This window comes from Ciona robusta, chromosome 9 (assembly GCF_009617815.1).
Source record: "Ciona robusta chromosome 9, ASM961781v2".
Lineage (NCBI taxonomy): Eukaryota > Metazoa > Chordata > Ascidiacea > Phlebobranchia > Cionidae > Ciona > Ciona robusta.
The window spans coordinates 7,450,387-7,468,382 of record NC_143243.1 but is presented as its reverse complement, the minus strand read 5'-3'; the positions used below and the strand labels follow the sequence as shown (position 1 = coordinate 7,468,382).

The 17,996-nt window shown below is 38.5% G+C and overlaps 5 protein-coding genes across 6 annotated transcripts; 3 read left to right on the top strand and 2 right to left on the bottom strand.

The window, feature by feature from the left end:
• The first annotated feature begins 38 nt into the window (after nt 1-38).
• LOC149731859 (sulfotransferase 1C2-like) lies at nt 39-2,289 on the top strand. Its single transcript, XM_089884915.1, has 4 exons — nt 39-832; nt 1,102-1,330; nt 1,636-1,762; nt 2,116-2,289. Exons 1-4 carry the CDS (start codon nt 454-456, stop codon nt 2,287-2,289), a joined length of 909 nt encoding a protein of 302 aa, XP_089741041.1. The 5' UTR covers nt 39-453.
• A 10-nt stretch (nt 2,290-2,299) lies between these two features.
• LOC149731857 (argininosuccinate synthase-like) lies at nt 2,300-8,849 on the bottom strand. The gene is made up of 10 exons (XM_089884909.1): nt 8,741-8,849; nt 7,184-7,289; nt 6,733-6,801; nt 6,267-6,455; nt 5,938-6,029; nt 4,943-5,053; nt 4,442-4,645; nt 3,737-3,933; nt 3,281-3,437; nt 2,300-2,659 (listed from the first exon to the last, which is right to left on the bottom strand). Exons 2-10 carry the CDS (start codon nt 7,286-7,288, stop codon nt 2,560-2,562), a joined length of 1,224 nt encoding a protein of 407 aa, XP_089741035.1. The 5' UTR covers nt 7,289; nt 8,741-8,849; the 3' UTR covers nt 2,300-2,559.
• LOC149731858 (uncharacterized) lies at nt 7,285-8,312 on the top strand. The gene has a single exon (XM_089885546.1). The coding sequence runs from the start codon at nt 7,731-7,733 to the stop codon at nt 8,310-8,312; it is 582 nt and encodes a 193-aa protein (XP_089741672.1). The 5' UTR covers nt 7,285-7,730.
• On the top strand, nt 8,841-14,003 carry LOC149731856 (uncharacterized). Its single transcript, XM_089884903.1, has 2 exons — nt 8,841-9,000; nt 12,377-14,003. Exons 1-2 carry the CDS (start codon nt 8,841-8,843, stop codon nt 13,489-13,491), a joined length of 1,275 nt encoding a protein of 424 aa, XP_089741029.1. The 3' UTR covers nt 13,492-14,003.
• Nucleotides 13,540-17,739, bottom strand: LOC149731855 (uncharacterized). Of its 2 annotated transcripts, XM_089884907.1 has the most exons (3): nt 16,607-17,739; nt 14,005-15,215; nt 13,540-13,660 (listed from the first exon to the last, which is right to left on the bottom strand). In XM_089884907.1, the coding sequence occupies exons 1-3, from the start codon at nt 16,620-16,622 to the stop codon at nt 13,655-13,657; spliced, it is 1,233 nt and encodes a 410-aa protein (XP_089741033.1). In that variant the 5' UTR covers nt 16,623-17,739; the 3' UTR covers nt 13,540-13,654. The 2 variants fall into 2 exon arrangements, with proteins under 2 accessions (XP_089741033.1, XP_089741032.1); XM_089884906.1 differs by lacking the exon at nt 13,540-13,660 and having other exon boundaries at nt 13,776-15,215; nt 16,607-17,737.
• Between the last annotated feature and the right edge of the window lie 257 nt (nt 17,740-17,996).

Here is a 17,996-nt window from a genome sequence, read left to right as displayed (position 1 = left end):
TTCATGCAGCGTAGCCTAAATAGCATTGCCGAGGTTTGCGAACAAAAATTTTATGGATAAGGTTTACAGTAACTAGAGCGAATGGCAGTCAATAAAAACCACACATTAAAACTGTTTAGTTAAAAAAGTGTTAATTGCCGAGGTCTCCGGTTTAGTTGGAAACTATTTTGCAACTAGGCTATCTGTTGTTTGCACAGCATTTAAAACACTTAGTTCAAAGTTTGAAATCAGTTTCAGGTTTTTGTTGAGCAATATTAAGTCAATGCATACTTACATTAAAGTTCGAGGTCAGACCAGTTTAAATTGAAACACGCCAAGACACTGTCGCTTTTATATTTACGAAACACAATACATATGTTTTCCAATTACCAAACCATAAAATGAATTTTTGGTCTAAAAAAACATTACTTCAGCAGAGTTATAACGTGGTTAGAGTATATATTTTCAATCAGTATGTCTGCTAGCACACCCGAAAAACCGAAACCAGACTACAGCTATCTCAAGCACCCGCTATTCCCCGATGGTTATCCTTTGTTTCCTGGTTGCACGCAAGAGATTTTCGACTCAGCTCAAGCCTACGAGCCGGATTCGTCCGACATTTTTGTGGTCACCTATCCCAAGTGTGGGACAACATGGATGCTGAATATACTGTACCTCATTGAGCATGGAGGGAACATGATTAGTAGCAACGACAACCTTAACTATCACTATCCCTTCTTAGAATTAGTCGGCGGTGACAAGGTACAGGAGTTTAAAGCACCGAGGGTCATTAAAACTCACTTGGACGACCGAATGATTAAGCACAAAGAAGGCGTCAAATACATTTTCGTTGGTACACTACTATTTAAACAGACAGACCAAATATAGTGGGTGGGGGAAGATGGGACACCTGTTTATTCTATTTTCTCTTTCCATTCGGTTGTAAACAAAAAACATTCGAAAAATATAAAACCCCTCACAACTTCCATAGATCGTTGTTAATTGTTTAAAACAAGATCAGGATATTTGAATAAAATGTGGTAAAGGTATCTCGTCTTCTCCCACCCCTACAATATATATATTGTGCAGTCCATCTATTCACGTTGTTTTCTATTTCCGCAGCTCGTAACCCGAAAGATTGTGTTGTCTCGTTCTTCCACCATACGCTTGACTTCCATAACTTCTACAAATATAAGGGCGGAAAGTTTGACGATTACTTTAAGATTTTCATGCAGGGCAAAGTTGACTGGGGCGATTATTTCGTTATGGTGCCAAGGTGGTACGAGAAAAGCTTGAAGGAGAAAAATGTCCATTTCGTGCTTTACGAAGACATGAAAATTGACCCCAAATCGTACGTTTGTTATGACCGTATAGTTTACTCAATTTCAGTTTGTTGCACTTTCATAATCTCCAGAATTGTGTTGTCGCATACGAGTAAGTATTTTGAAGATTTCTCAACCAAGCAAAATACCTATATATACCTAAATATATCTAGCATATGACAGGTACATAGTAATCGACGTCTGTTTTGTAGCGACTGCTGTGTATGACCGAGTCCAAATTCTTTTCATTCTATATAAGCAAGGTCTTACGCCGAGGCGTGTTGGTTTATGGACTGAAGGTTTTCCATTATTACCTAAAGTTCATGCATTTCAGGGAAATTGAAAAATTAGCGAATTTCTTGGGGCCGAAATGGTCAGATTCAATCAAGCGTGAAGGAGTTTTAGAAAACGTCATCAAGAACTCTTCTTTCAACTCAATGAAGTCCAACCATTTGAAATATGTGAGTTATAAAAACTCAAGTTTGGAATAGAACGATGTTCTCGCTTTTGTTGGTTTGTTTCTTTTTTATACGGTTTGTTTCTTGTTTATTAAGGGCCTCTTTTACATACGAATTGTGGTTGCAACAACATATAAGGAACATAGGAGATACTCTTCAACCCTTTATAAAGCATATTTATATAGTGCTTTGTGCAATGTGGCCAAAACTTAGCAATTCCCAAATTGTGCGATAAACGTATTTTTACAAAACACTACACTTGTTCGCGTGTTCGACTAGAAAATTAATGTTTAAGCCTTGACAGCCAAATAATAAAACTGCAGCAGAAAACGAACACATCCTCTTTTCGTCTTCAGTGCATCACTATTGCTCCTAAAGATCTGAAATTTATGAGGAAGGGAGCGGCCGGCGATTGGAGGAATACGTTGTCGGAGGAACAGAGTCAAGAAATTGACGAAAAGATGAAGAAAGTTGGAAAGGAGTATCCAGGGTTTGATAAGATCTGGGAAAAATACCCAGATCTTTTGTAAGACTCTGATATATATTGTGCGCTTTATTCATTACACAGACGCTATGGCAGAGGCAATTAAGAGTTCTATTAAAAATCACTATCAACATTGCGTGTTCAATATTATAAACGAAACTTTGTGGATGTATATGTGCATAAATAAAGGTTGTGTTGTATTCAATAATTGCACAAATGCGAAGCCGTCAATACGATTCGAAAACAGCCACCGGGCTATATACTAATATTGCATACGGGTGATATACCGCTTGTTGAAAGCTACAATGTTGGGTTTCTACGACCGCTTGACTCTCTGGAACTCCCGAGACCTCAGAGCGTTCAACCGAATGAAGCCTGTAGCATCAGCGGCGTTGTGATCGCCTTCCACTTCCATACTGAAGGGTCGTTAAAAGGTTATAGTGGAAAAGTACAGGTAAATTTTATTTAGCGTGGCAGGCCGGGTAGAATATGAATGAAAAACAAATATTGTAAAACAACAAAGAACCGTATATGCCGCATATATGTAACCTGCGTGGCGGGCCAACGGCAGTCGTTATAACAGGAGAGTTCTGCTAGCCGTATCGAACCTTAACACGATTTCACAGGAAAGCCAATCATTCTCCCGCGGCACTGGCCAAATAATTAGACATTTGAATTATACAATCCTCCGAAAAGTCACTTCACCACAAAACCAGATGTGAATCCGGGCAAGACACTTAACGGCAATTGCTCTAACCCTGTGGTCACTAATGGGTTGCCTAAATTTTCAGCCATACATAAAAAAAACAAAAAAAAAATCCAAAAAATTCCCCTCAAAATTACATTCCAGGTAACTAGTATGTTTGACCGAGGTGTGTGAAACAGAACATCCGTGTTATAACGACTGTTGTTTTCCGGCAACGCGAGGATAAAAGCAAGTTACATTCATTCATTCAAGACAAACTTATAACACAGAAACACCGGAAATATCACTAACTCTGCCATATCACATATATTTCTTACACGCTACAACTTACCTTACAAGATCCTGGTTATACAACGAGCGGGGAGATTCACGTGACATCACGTAGACGCCTCCCTTGTATAATTTAAGATGTACAGTACCGTCAACAACGTTCTGGCTCAGAGCAATACACGCTCGAGTGTATTCACACTCCGGACTATACCACATGCCTGTAATACATTGAACGTGCATTATTATTATGAGTGACGTCATACACAGAGATGTGAATGAATGAATGAAACTTCTTTTATCCTAACTCGGCGGGGTAACGACCGTCGCCATGACACCTTTTCATTCTATCAACTTGTCCTATTTGGTAGTAAACAAGGAACATACTAAGATTTATAAGACTGTATCTTCACGACTCCCGTAGTGTGTGTTAATTGTTTAAAACACGATCAGAATATGTGGGTATTAGGAAATGAAAGTGTCCTGTCTTCCCCCACCCTACTATATCAGCAATGCTTACCATTATAAACCTGAGTCTCAAACTCTCGTTTCAGGTATTGCTTCAACTTTAACACTTCACGATCCATGGTTAGAAGCTCCAGGTCAATATGTGCTTCTTGTAGAACCGTCCCTGCCGGGGTTTCGTAGCAACCACGCGATTTCATACCGATAAACCGGTTCTCTACAATGTCGATGCGTCCAATTCCATGCTTTCCGCTAAAAATTCAGACCATTAACGTTCGGCGCGGTCGTACAGTGATTAGCGCGTCTGCCTCCGGTTTAAGGGTTTACGGTTTCGAGGCTCGATTCTGCTACCACTGTAGGCGAGGGGTATGAAACAGAACACCTGTGTTATAATAACGACTGTCGCTTACGCACCACGCGAAGATAAATAAGTTACATTCATTCATACACTAATTTGTTACATTCTATTCTATTCTGTATGGGTGAGGTCTGTGAGGACCTGGGATTTAGGCCAGACTTGGCCCATTACCCCAACACCCTTGTACGTCCAGAAGTGACGTGCTCGCGGTAGTGAAGTTCTTCTTTCGTTACATACCCATAATACGTGAACTGAAAAGGCGTGATCTTTTATAAGCCCGCATGTAAAAGGGAAATATGAAGAAAACTAAACACGTCTGCTTGCGTGTGTTAGACCTATAATAACACGACACTAAGTTATATCACATAAAACAAACATGGCAAACGGAAAAAGTGGACTTACGCAATTTCGTTCAGATATACGAACAGTTGCAGTGATTCTTCCAATACACGACCATCATGAGTCTTCACTTTGACAGGATAACCTGTTTTAAACTCAATAGAGATGTGATCTGCCTTGTCAGGGGCTTTCTCCGGTGACACAGTCATCATATACATGTCAGAGTCGGCTGCTGTCGCTGGGTTTTCCAACTCACCCCCCTCGAAACTAGAATGGTTAAGTTAGTTACACAACATAAACTTTATTTATTGCTTGAAATACAGTAATGAAGATCAAATTATTAAAATTACAAAGAAAAAAAAAAGAATTAAAATCTTAATAATAAGCTACGGGTAAAAACTATTTGAATAAAAAAGTCTTTTTTACACATCCCCCTACCCGCTGTAAGTAAATATGCTGGCAATTATTTTTTGAAATTCTTTCAATTTAATGTATGGCTGACAATTTAGATTTATACATTAAGCATTGCATTAGTTACTTATCATATACATCATATAGCGTTACCTGATATGCATTAAATTAGCATCCATGCTCCAGGACTTAGATTTCGTTGCACTAACTGGAATGTTCTTTTCAGCAGCGTATTGTAACAAGTCATTTCTACCAGCAAACCGACTGTAGAAAAATACATAAGCATGTACTACTACTTAAACTTGATTTAATATTATTGTATATTAACTTTTTTATTTGTCTCTTCGATTGCAGTAGTGAAGATTTCAGGGCTTTCCAAACTTTTTTCGCACACATTCTTTGTTTTTATTGTTTTTAATCTTTTAAAATCCTGCGCGACCATTCATGGTTAATAGTATATAATAAGCGGTAAAGCCGTAGTTTGAATAAATTTGGTGAACTCTCGGCGACCCCAAAGTTCTTAACATGACCGCTAGTTTGGGAAACCCCGATTTAAAATTTAAATGATAAAAACATATTAGCAGTAAGAATATACTAGCAAACAAGTTACATACAAAACAAAACAACAAGAGTCAGGGGCAATGAAAACAAAATGAATGAATGAATGTAACTTACTTTATCCTCGCGTGGCCGGAAAACGACAGTCGTTATAACACGGGTGTACACCTCGCGCCAGCTTACGAGTTACCAAGTATGTTACTTTGTGGGTGATTATTTTTTTTGATATTTTTTTTTCATTTTTATGTATGGCTGATAATTTGGACAACCCATTAGTGACCACTGGGTTGGAGCAATTGCCGTTAAGTGTCTTGCTCAAGGACGCATACGCCCACAATGGTAGCAGCGACGAGCCTTGAACCCATTACCTCTGGGTTAGAGGCAGGTGCGCTAACCACTACGCCACGGCGCCGGGTAAACAAATACTCAAAAGCACTGGATATGTCCATATCACTTCACGGCTACTATAAACGTTTACTTTTATGAACAAGATACTCTATATCTACATACAGTACCCTTTGCCACAGCATCTGTACATTTCGGATAAACTAATTACAACTATTTTTAAGTCCAACATATTGTCGAAATACCTTAGGAAGTTCTCCATCCTCCAAGGTGCTATTACTTTGATCGTTGGAAATAAGGCGTAACAAGCTATTTCGAACCTAACCTGATCGTTTCCCTGTGAAAATTATCAGTTAGTGCATAGTAATTGGCAAATATAAAGCAATACTTATCCATCATCCCACTTTAGCAACTAATATAGAAAATTACACTGACCCAATGGCACTAAATAAAACAGTTTTCATTATACAAAAAGTATTCATTATATAAAATTTAATAAAAACATAAAATCTAAATGTCATATTATATTTTTACACTGAAAAAAAATTGCAATAAAAAAGTTCATATAAAATACCTTTCCAGTTGCTCCATGAGATATGTATGTAGCATTCTCTTTCTTTGCTACTTCGATAAGTTTACGAGCGATGCATGGTCGAGCAAGAGCTGTGCCCATGAGGTATCTATCCTCATACTTCGCGTTTGCTTGCACTGCTGGCCAAATAAACTCCTCAACGAATTCCTTTTTACAATCTTCTATGTACATCTGGTCAAACATGTGTATTAGGTCAGCATGACAAAAATGAAATAATAATTGCGTTAGTTTCTCTTATTCCCATAAAAAAATACTAAAAAAAATCTTTTTTTTGTTTTATATATTTCTGTGTTTCAGAAAAAATGACATTTAGACATATAAGGACAAATAGAAAAAAAAAGATTAACCCAAATATTTGTGTCTTTTATACACAAGAAGTCTCTACAAAAATGTGAGATACATAGCCTTGTTAAATGTTTTACGGACCATTATTTATCATGTTTGTCACCTTTTCAGCACCAAGACGCAAACCCTTCTCTCGTGCTACTTCAAAATCCTCATTCTGACCAACATCTGCCTGAAATTTTTTACAATTTTGTTAAAAAATTCACAAAATTTTAAACGTAATTTGAACCTGCGAAAATCGAATGGACTGTTTGAGTTACTTAAAATATAAAAATCAAATATAAATTTCGTCTGACTATAAGTTTTCCAAAGTCTAATTCTTTATGGGTGTAACCACATGACATGACTAATATATACCCCATACGTTAGTGATGTAAAATCCAGTATTTCAGTATTAAAATATATGCCATGCATGTCATATATCATTGTGATCGCATACTTTAGTACAAGGTGCATCAAAGCTTATTTAAAAATAAAAAATCCCTTGTTCCATGGCATGCCTTGATGCAGGGCATCACCCACTTGTAAAAAAAACTTAATCAACATAAACTCACCAGAAATCCAATTACTTTGTAACCTTGTTCAATCAACCACACAAGAATACATGAAGTGTCCAAACCTCCACTGTATGCGAGCACGACAGTTTCTTTACTTGCCATTCTAAAGTAAAAAAGTTTGGTAAAAGTTTCAGCTACAAAGAACAATAATATGAAATAACATAGGATTGTGAAATCAAAATATTCATATGTTTTATTTTTTGTATTTTCGTAGTAAGTAAAAAGTAACCAAAAGCTTAAAAAATAATACTGTGCGGCAAAGTTCATTTTTAAATGAACAATTCTCAGTTAAAAATAAATCAATTAAAAAATCGAAGTCAAGGAGCTTAGAAGTAAAAGAAGTAGCCTTGTAGTAATTGTTTGGCTACTTGTATATCACTTAAGATCAGCTTAAGTGGAAAATCTGGTTGAACTGCTGGTGGCATTAGTACCCAACTTTTGTTTAGAGTGAAGACCAGTTTCATTTTGAAGTAATTATCTGTCTGGTTGAGGAACTAATTATCTGTGCATGGAATTGTATTGTTTAAGACACAGATAGGGCAACATGGGCAATTCATGTGGGGTTGCAACGGTGAAAAAAGTAGTAACGCTTGGTGGTACTCGCAATCAAGCTGTCTCTTTGAACAGACCAAGAAATACAAAACCTGCTTCAGTGGAAAAAGTGAAATCTGATAAAACAATTAATGAAGAAAGCACAAAAGTTATCAAACATGATGAAGCAAGGGTTATGAACCAAAAGGAGCTTCCTAAAAGAAGAGAAAGCAAAGCAGCAAGCATCAGAGCAAACAGAGTCAATAACAATATCACTACTGTGAAAAACAGAATACAAACTAAAACTCCCCAAAAACTGCCAAACAAGATTGAGTTAGATCCACCAAAACCTACAGTGCCGAGGATGGCAAATAAACCGAAACCTCCAAAAAAGGAAAAAGCGCCCAGGATCCGTAGAAAAAGACACTCAAAGAAAATAATCATGTGCAAGTCTTCTTCTACAAGTTCTGCTGGTGGTGGCAACATAAAAAAAACAAAATTTGATTCAAAACCACAACACCAACCAAACCAAACGAAGCAAAACAACCTGACATTCGGCTCCAGTTTCGAGTGGAAAAAAGACGAAAACAGGTAAAAACATTTTTTGTCATGTAATACCCAACAGTTTTCATTTGTACACATATGCTGATGATGTTATAAATGCATATTAGCCTTAACCTATATATAAACAATTATAAACAATTAAACATAGTCAATACGCACATATATTCAGTAATATAAGTATATATAATATGTATGGTAGGGTGGGAAATATGGGACACATTTTTCTTCCAAACCTCCCCAAAAAATAAGGATTTATAAAATGGTATCCTCACGACTCCAAAAACCGTTGTTAATTGTTAAAAACAAGATTAGGATATTTGGATATTGTGTGCTAAAGCTGTCCCATTACCCCCCACCCTACAATATAACAATCTTTTACCCGGTGGTAGCCTATATATAAACAATACACAGTTATATTTAGTAATACAAGTATATATATTATGTATTACATTCTCTTACCTGGCGGTATCCTTAAAGATTGCTGGCTGAATATAAAGTCGCGTCAGATAGAATAAGAAGCTCGTTACGAATCGAACAACGTGCGAAAGCAGAAGCACAAATGTGGAGATCCAAGCTGGAAAGAATAGCACTTGAGCACCGGGAACGTTTGTTTAGACAAGCAGGGTCGCTACGTTATAGGCTCCGGAATGCAGAAGATCTGTTATGCTATCACGAACTAAGGGAACGAAGAATGCAAGCAACTAACGAGAAAATGAAGGGTGAGACGTGAAAGATAAAAGTCCAACATGATGATGAAATATTACACGATTCGCAACGTTTTGAGAAGTTATTGTCGTTTCCTATTTATTTTATGTCTGTTAGGAAATACGTGGTTTACTTTTTATTTTGTAAAGGTTATCCTGTCTGAACCAAAGTTAGTATAGACCAAGTTAGGAAACGGATTGTAAAACAACGAGTCTTGTTATCCATTGTCGCGCGTCTATGACGTCATAGAAGCCACCATTACGGAGCCCACGGCATAGCATTTTATCATTGCTGGGTGCTGTTTTTCGTTTAAATATTGCGATTTTTTAAAAACCAAGCACTTCTGCGCGTAAAAATGGCTTTCTACTAATGTTATATCTTATCACAATAATAAACCTCACAAAAATAATCAACTTTTATTGAACACTCAATCGATTCAAGAGTAAAAAAACAGAAAATATCAAGTTTACTAACCAAAAACATAAAAGAACGTGTTTAAAATATAAAAACGCATAACATTACCATAAACTGGTGTATCTAGCTGCAGTTTTGCATGTAAATTGCCGTGATTTTACTTTTTGGCTCACAAACTCAACGCGTATACCCGGCAACGAAACTTAAGGTATCTTTGTAAAATTTGCCTAATATCGAAGTGACATTGAGGAAAACAATACTGAGTTACTATTTTTGTTCCTTTGCTTGAATTAGTAAGCTACCTTTTCTGCGTTCCGGGTCTTTATGAAATCGGAAAACGCGAACACCTTATCTGCTAGTACTTAAGCAGTTGGGAGCTGCATGTCCACTCATGTTGGATTATAAATGTAGTAAAGAATGGCTCTGTAGGTTCGTAGGTATGATCATATATTATAATGTAAACTAAGCTGATTGCTGCTAGTCTTAATCGCCAACGTAAAGTACCCTGTTAAACCACACTGTACGCCGAAAACCAGTCAAAATACTAATTTACTCCACATTAAATCCTAGATTTAATATTATATAACAAGATTTATATTAGAAATTATATTTTATATGTTAAAACAACCGCTATACGTGTTTTTTAGCTTTGTATCGCTTACAAGAACTAAATGAACACATGCCGACCATGCATTTGTATAGGCGATTCACGCTCTGTGGGCTCCGTAATGGCGGACGCGAGCGCCGTTTCCTAACTTGGTCTATACTAACTTTGGTCTGAACCAAACCAGACATGAATATATATAGGACTGTAGACCAACTTCGTAACTTCACGAAAAACGGGTCCTACTAAAACACGCCCGGCGGGGCCCGGTGGGGCCCGGTGGAAAATAATATACTAAAACACGCCCGGTGCGGGGCCCGGTGGGGCCCGGTGGGACCCGGTGAGGACCCGGTGTTACGAGTCATACTAAAACACGCCCGGTGGGGGGTCCGGTGAGTATTTCTTGAAAGGGGAGCTTTCCCTATGCAAGAGCCACCAAATTGCGTGTGTGAAACAGAACTTGTGAAAAAATTGGAAGATACTGTCTGTCTTCAAGGCATAAAGATGGCAATTTTCGGTGGTAGAAGTTACATTCTTGCTTCGCACGTCATCGCTGAAACAAAATGTGCATAGGAAATAAAACATGATGATGAAAATGGACACGTAATTCGCAAGTCCTTTAATTATCGCTCTGCTAAAACGGAAACAAACGTGGGATCGCGTTACTGAGGGCTTGTCCGAATACGTTAAAGGGCCTAAACACACCCCACGTCACTTTTATTTTTTATGGTAAATTCATAAAGCGACCGTTTTATTGATTCCAAAAATACTTTGCTTATTAGAATTGGTCCAGTATAGGCGGAGATATTCGTCCTCAAACAGTGATCTCTAGCGCTATCTTTTTTTTACTACGAGCTCCGTGATTGTGACGTAGGAACGTACTAGTCACGTGACTGATTCATTCGTAAAAGCGAAACCTGCGTTTTTTTTGTGCTTTTTTGCGTTTTTTTTTGTTCTCTCGTTTTTCGCAGAAAACACTGCCTCTCGCCTTTCTGAATGAGAGCGGCCACGCTTCAACAACTTTGTTACGTGTTTGTCACGTGGGTAGTACACTTCTCAATTTTTTTCGCCACGCAACTTTCAAATCAGTTTTTTGAATTTCACGGTGTTTGAGCTGGAATATCTTTGGTTATACAGAACCGATTAAAACAAGTAAGGTGTCGTTGGAATTAGAAAAACACACTCTATCGATTAAAGCGAAGTACATTTGGGGTGTGTTTAGGCCCTTTAAAGCCTAACACGCTAACTAAAAGACACATCATGTTTAATATTTACATTTTTCGTTTTAAAAGTTACATTGTTCGTCTTTTAAAGTTTTTAATAATAAAACTTCGATCAAGTATAAGTGTATGTATAGTACTGTGGCCTAAGGTAGGACACTTATAGCACATATAGTAGGGTGGGGTAAGATGGGACACCTTTTCATTCTGTTTTTTGTCCCATTTGGTAGTAAGCAAAGAACATTCAAAGAATTATAAAACTATATTCTTACGACTCCCATGGAACGTTGTTAATTGTTTAAAACACGAACAGAAAATTTGGATCTTATGTGCTAAAGGTGTCCCGTCTCCCCCCGTCCTACAAGACTCCTACTATAATATTTAAATATCCTGATCGTGTTTTAAACAATTAACAACAGTCTATGGGAGTCGTGAGGACATAGTTTTATAATTCTTTGAATGTTCTCTGCTTACTACCAAATGGGACGAGAAATAGAATAAAAAGGTGTCCCATCTTACCCCACCCCCTATTAACCAAATTTAACGAATAAACTTTTGCTAAAAATACAGTTCATTATGTAAGTGTACAACGAAACAAACCTTGTACATTCATAATCAAAGTTAATTTTCAAAAAACTCAACTCGGGGGTCTCATTAGGCTAAAAATCTGAATACACGCATCACATTTTGGTGGATCTTGAATAGGGAAAGCTCCCTTTTCAAGAAATACTCACCGGGCCCCCCACCGGGCGTGTTTTAGTATGACTCGTAACACCGGGTCCTCACCGGGTCCCACCGGGCCCCACCGGGCCTCACCGGGCCCCGCACCGGGCGTGTTTTAGTATATTATTTTCCACCGCGAAAAACAACAAACAACAATTTGGTGGTTTTCCTGAAGGGAAATTACCTAAAAACAAACTTTCTAAAATCTTTTGAAAGAAATAATGCAAACAATGAATAAATTTTAAAAGAAAGAAATTTTAGCTGTAATATTAAAACAAAGTATTAGTCTACGATATAACGTCGATTTGGTATTGGTTTTGTATATCATGGCGTACTTAAAACATTAAGACCTACTCCATACATATTGAGTAGGCCATGGGTATGAAGTCATTCGATACTCGGAATTTAAAAAAAAATTGAATGTCACAGGTTTGATAGATAGCGTAAAAGAGGAAGCGCGTTCCCTGCGCGTTGAGAGTGAAAAACGACGGCAAGCAACTCAACGAAACTTTGACGAAAAACTGTCAACCATTGCTTGCGAACTTGACCGAATAAGGAGCAAAATGGATAATACGAGGCTGTCTTGTCTTGCCAAAACTGTCACTTCTGATCCTGAGATAACATCAGACTCGACAGCTCAAATAACCGCCAGCCGAGCGAGCGAATCTCTTAGTTGCCTTGTGGCGAAAAAACGAACCGTCGTACCAACTACTAATAGTGGGTTTTCGACTACGGTACCACCAGTTATCAAGCACCATAATATCTTATCGTCTTTGCCGACAAAATTTCGAAGGCACACTGTAAATTCTGGCTATGAACTTAAAGAACTTGCGCAATATTCGCGACACTACAACGCGAAATTTGCTGCTTGTAGTCCAGTACAGCACGACCGGAAAACGAACAGCAGCAGTTCTACCAGTATACATGCTTCGCAACAAAATGTAACTGGATATTGCAACCAATCGACTGGCAATGCATGTTACTGCTGCAGCTCAAACAGCTCAAACAAAACTCCAAAACGAAGACTCAATGGCGAAAAATCTGTACAGATCAACGAAAAAACGATCAACACAACAGACGCAGTGAATTCGCTCAATCAAATACAAACTCGACCGTTTACAATGAAAACGAATTTTGCCCGTTTGACCCAATCGGTCACAGGAGCAAAATGCGCCTCCTGCCAACCTAATTGTTGCTCCTCACAGGAGGAAACTTCTCATCAAGTGCCAGGAGCGAGCGATTCACTCAGCAGTACACCACTTCGTAATTACCTAATACGACGTTCGGCGTGCGAGTCCACGTTCGACACGTCCTTGCATTCCGGTCGACTATGTGTTGGTACTATTAACCAAAGCATGGGATCTCCCACTCACTCCAATGCACACACGCGCACCCCACACGCTGAGTGTATGTGCAGCACGTTTGAAAGCCCGATATCCTCAAACTGCGTTAAAATGGTTGATAACAACCAGGATGTCACAGCCCGATATCAAGTGATCACTTCCTATTCTAGAAACTCAAGCGCATACCCGAGCTCGTGCTAAAAATCTAGTATCTTAAAAGCTTACAAACACGTATCATGAGAATATCAGTACGCTGGGCCTTGTACATTTTTATTTGTTTCGATATTTCTTTATTGCCATTTTCCGTTCGTTTTGTGACTTAATTATCGCTGCAGTTCTGTATAGTGGGGTGGAGGAAGACGGGTCACTTCTATAAAAAATATTATCCAAATTATTGATCGTATTTTAAATAATTAACGACATCAATGGAAGTCGCGAAGATACTGTTTTATATTCTTTAATTCTTCTTTGTTTACAACCAAATAGGACGAGAAAATTTATTGAAAGAGTGTCCCATCTTCCCCCCCCCACTATATATCGACTGTTTCAGCAAATGAGAATAACTGTTATTACTTCTATTATTCGTGAAAACATCGATATCCAGATTTAAATATAAAGTTTTATATTTAATAACGTTCGTATTAAAACACTGTGCAACGAGATGATGGCATTAAAACAAAAGTCATAAATCTTGAAAAGGCTTAATTAGTAAACCTCGGGATCGATTGTAGCCAACGCTAAACCAGACGCATTTGACTTCGTGCTCCGGCGAAAGCTTTTCCGCAGTGAGAATTTCATTCTCGGTATATTAAGACGGCGCCTCCAATCCACAAAAGTGAGCGGCATGCCTATAATGTTCGCAAGGACTATTATGTCTTCCACAATTGTGTGTACGGGTTCGTTGGCTGATAGGAAGGTTATGGATGCAATGGTAGCGTCTAGGATGACGCAGACTATCGTTACTCCAACCGCTCTTTTTACAACAGCTATCAGTCTTTCTGTTCCCCGGGATTTGATATTGTTCATACCTCCTTGTACGTTGTTTCGATGGGTGAGAATCGGGCGGACAAAAAGGTAAAGAAGGCATAGATGAAATACAATAGAGAGCGCGGCCGTTACGACTAAATATACGAAGTGGAAGCTTAGGCTTCCATCGAGAAGATGGCAGCCATTTCTAGAAACCTCGTAATGACGAGCGAGACCGAAAAGAGCGGGAACCAAAAGTCCAGTGACTACTATACAGCCAAGAGTTAGCGGGCTAAGCCACCTTACTGCTATAGTCTCTAAATGCCTTGTACACGGGTGTAGATAGAACGAGCGTTGGCGCAACCACAGGAGAACGTATACAGATATTAGCGAGGACGTCATTAGAACGAAAATAGTGTTGGTGATTGCTTCGCAATGGTGGAAGCCGTCGAAGAATGTGTGAAGTAATTCGTAAACTAATTTGCCGGTGAACATGGCGCATGCAGCGCTAGAACTTATGATGGAGCATGCCCTCATCCTTGCCGCCATCTGGTCTGAGTTACCGGTACCGTTGACCGCTACTGAACGCACTATAAATGCTGCTACCACACCAACGCGTCGCTTCGGTGTCCGACGCCGGATTTTGTACTCGTAGACCGAGAGGGAAATTGCGATGTACGCCGCTATGCAGCTAAATATAACCGAGGTTGCCAAGCGAACAATTATTTCGGTCGATATCTGTTTGACAGACGTTGTCCCGTTGGTTCCACCATGCGGTTGATCACTGACATTTGAAATGTGTCTTAAGTTGTCGGTTTCAACATAAGCGACAGTCATATACTCCTCGTAACTTGATCGTGAGACATTTTCATCAGGTTTTAATATGTCAGCCATCAACATGCTCGCTCGAGTTTCATTCGTCGCATTACTCAAGGCAGGCAGATTCAGGTCAGATTCGACTGGAACAGAAACGAAAAAAGTCAATACGAGTTGCTTAAATGTGAGGGCAGTTTTATTGCGCACGGACTCAGTAAGATTGATCGTTATCAAAACTTTAGCGGATCGATGGACAAAGTCAGTTCATTTTTTGTCTTGTAAGTGACAGGCATTAACTTAATTAAAATTATAATAAAATAAAGTAAAACCATACAGCAAACAAATTTATTGAAAAACCAGGAGAATTAAATTAGTTTAGGCAATTGGGAGTAAATTTAGTAACAACACCTTTCATTCAATGCCAGTGCTACTGACAGGGCATTGCCTACGGTGATCAAAACCTCCAGAAAAAAAAAACAACATCGCCCAGGAAAAAATGCAGAATTTAATAAACATATATTATAGGGTGGGGAAAGATGGAACACCTTTTCATTCTGTTTTCTCATCCCATTTGGAATTAAACAAAAAACATTGAAAAATTTATAAACCGTATCCTCACGACTCCCACAGACCGTTGTTGATTGTTTAAAACAAAAAGGTCCGGTTGGGTAAAATGGATAACGTTATCACATAATTCCCCATATTTTCAGTCGTATTTTTAACAATTAACAATGCTTTTTCACAGTTTTAAAACTGCAGTTATTTTTTTTTTCTTCTAAATATTCTTCGTTTTCTACCAATGACGACATAAAAGGGAATAAAAAATCATCTTACCGTTAAAAAGCGCGATCGTGAATATTTAACAATATAAGCGGGATCTATTATATGCATCAGGGATCTGTTATATATAGTAGGGTGGGGGAAGATGGGACATATTTTGATTCTATTTTCTCGTCCAATTTGGTAGTAAACGAAGAACATTCAAAAAATTATCAAACTATATCCTCACGACTTCCATAGACTGTTGTCAATTGTTTAAAACACGATTGGGATATTTGGATATTATGTGTTAAAGGTGTCCCATCTTCCCCCACACTACTGTATATACAATATATACAACCAGGGATATATTATATGCTGCCTAACGAAGCTTCAACCGCACGACGCGCAGTGGGTAATGGTATAAAAGGTTAATGGCATCGGTGGTCGGTGGTACAACACCGCTCGAATCGCGCCCAAAAATTACTTGGGTGCCCTCACATGACAGTGAATCAATTTTGAAATTCCACTAAAATAAGCATAATGGGCATTGGTGAATGCGAACCCATTAGAAACACCACACACATAAATATTCAACGCGTTGTCGCCGAAAGTGTAACAAAGTCTATACCTCTCAACGTTACTTTGACATGCACTATACAAGGACAGGCTAATCAAAGTTTTGATTTTTGATTAGCAAGAAAATCAATCGTCTTAGTCTATCGAGCGTTACGACCACTTTCCTAGTTGTTTAAACATAAAATCTAATACTTACCGGGTGAATTTAACATGAGGTCTCCGTGATCCCACTTTGCAGGTTGCTTGATCCGAAAACGGCAACCAAAATTAGTATGTAAGTCTGGACTAAATTCAAGTTAATTCAATCTTGTTTTATCACGCCTAATCATGCTAAAACACACTAAAGATAAGTATAACAATTTAATACGCGACTTCTATAGGGGCAACATTAGTCTCGACCAATAACATTTAAAATCAATGGTCTATAACTAAAAACACTGCCAAACTTACAGAAAAAACGTCAAATGATTTCCTAAACCGTTAGTAAAGCATTAACCGGCGCTCAAATTATAAGATTTTACACCTGAATATGAATTACGATAGTACTATGTGGGAACACCTTTAGTACATATTATTATTATAACTCTTTGAATGTTCTATGTTTACTACCAACGGAACGATAAAAAATTAAAAAGTGTCCCATCTTTCCCCACCCTATACTATATAAAAAATCTACAAGATCCAAACACTCTTCTCTGATTCTTAAACTTCACTCTGTAGCTGACCGGACGGGCGCGCTAACAGTTTTTGAAATATCAATACGGCTATCGAACCATCCCAGTCTTAAACTATGCGATTGCCGACACTAATGGAGTACCTGTAGACCCATCGTCTGCTATATGGGATGAAAAAAAGAAACCACAGACCAGCAGTCGGAATATTATCCTCATTTATAAAGTCTCCAGAGAGCAGTCGGGGCACAAGGCGGTTAATTCACTGCGACAATATGTGCATGGCTGCATCCGGACGTATATGCCACTGAGCCAAATCGGCAGGTGAATCGGATATTTCTTTATGCACCTTCGACCGCAATCCATATCAAATATATGCTACGATTTTTCACTCATTACTTTTATCGGATTAAGGTGGCCCTATCTTGCTGCTTTGGCCAATGCATTATGCATAAACGGCAAGTGATTTATCTTTAAATGAGCCGAGACCTTGTTTTCCCCCACGTTTTACGACTAATCGTGTTCTTGATGTGCCAGAAAACTCAGGGCCAAGTCACGCAGGTCGCGCTTAATTGTTTTACGCTTGAATCAAAGCACGCACCCGACTGTTGCTGGAACGTCTGTCAAATTATATGGATTCACGGCCTGGTAGCGGTTATAGTGGATTGAAATGACGAACCAACAGCCCTATACGCACTTTTTACCCGCAGTCCAAATCTACTGTATAGTAGGATAGTAGGATGGGGGAAGATGGGACACCTTTAGTACCACGACTCCCATAGACCGTTGGTAATTGTTTAAAACACATTTAGATATTATGTGCTAAAGGTGTCCTATCTCCCCCCACCCTACTATATATATATATGCGTTACCATTAGCTTAACGTTTAAATGCTTCTAACAAAATCTATCATTC

Excerpts from the sequence above, each read along its gene's own strand:
- LOC149731857 (XM_089884909.1), bottom strand. The coding sequence starts at position 7,288 with ATGGCAAGTAAAGAAACTGTCGTGCTCGCATACAGTGGAGGTTTGGAC. Across the intron at positions 6,030-6,266 it reads CTCATGGAGCAACTGGAAAG|GGAAACGATCAGGTTAGGTT; the intron begins GTATTTTATATG and ends TAATTTTCACAG. Across the intron at positions 3,438-3,736 it reads TGAGACTCAGGTTTATAATG|GCATGTGGTATAGTCCGGAG; the intron begins GTAAGCATTGCT and ends AATGTATTACAG.
- LOC149731859 (XM_089884915.1), top strand. The coding sequence starts at position 454 with ATGTCTGCTAGCACACCCGAAAAACCGAAACCAGACTACAGCTATCTC. Across the intron at positions 833-1,101 it reads CGTCAAATACATTTTCGTTG|CTCGTAACCCGAAAGATTGT; the intron begins GTACACTACTAT and ends CTATTTCCGCAG. Across the intron at positions 1,331-1,635 it reads ATGAAAATTGACCCCAAATC|GGAAATTGAAAAATTAGCGA; the intron begins GTACGTTTGTTA and ends CATGCATTTCAG.
- LOC149731858 (XM_089885546.1), top strand. The coding sequence starts at position 7,731 with ATGGGCAATTCATGTGGGGTTGCAACGGTGAAAAAAGTAGTAACGCTT.
- LOC149731856 (XM_089884903.1), top strand. The coding sequence starts at position 8,841 with ATGTGGAGATCCAAGCTGGAAAGAATAGCACTTGAGCACCGGGAACGT. Across the intron at positions 9,001-12,376 it reads AACTAACGAGAAAATGAAGG|GTTTGATAGATAGCGTAAAA; the intron begins GTGAGACGTGAA and ends TGAATGTCACAG.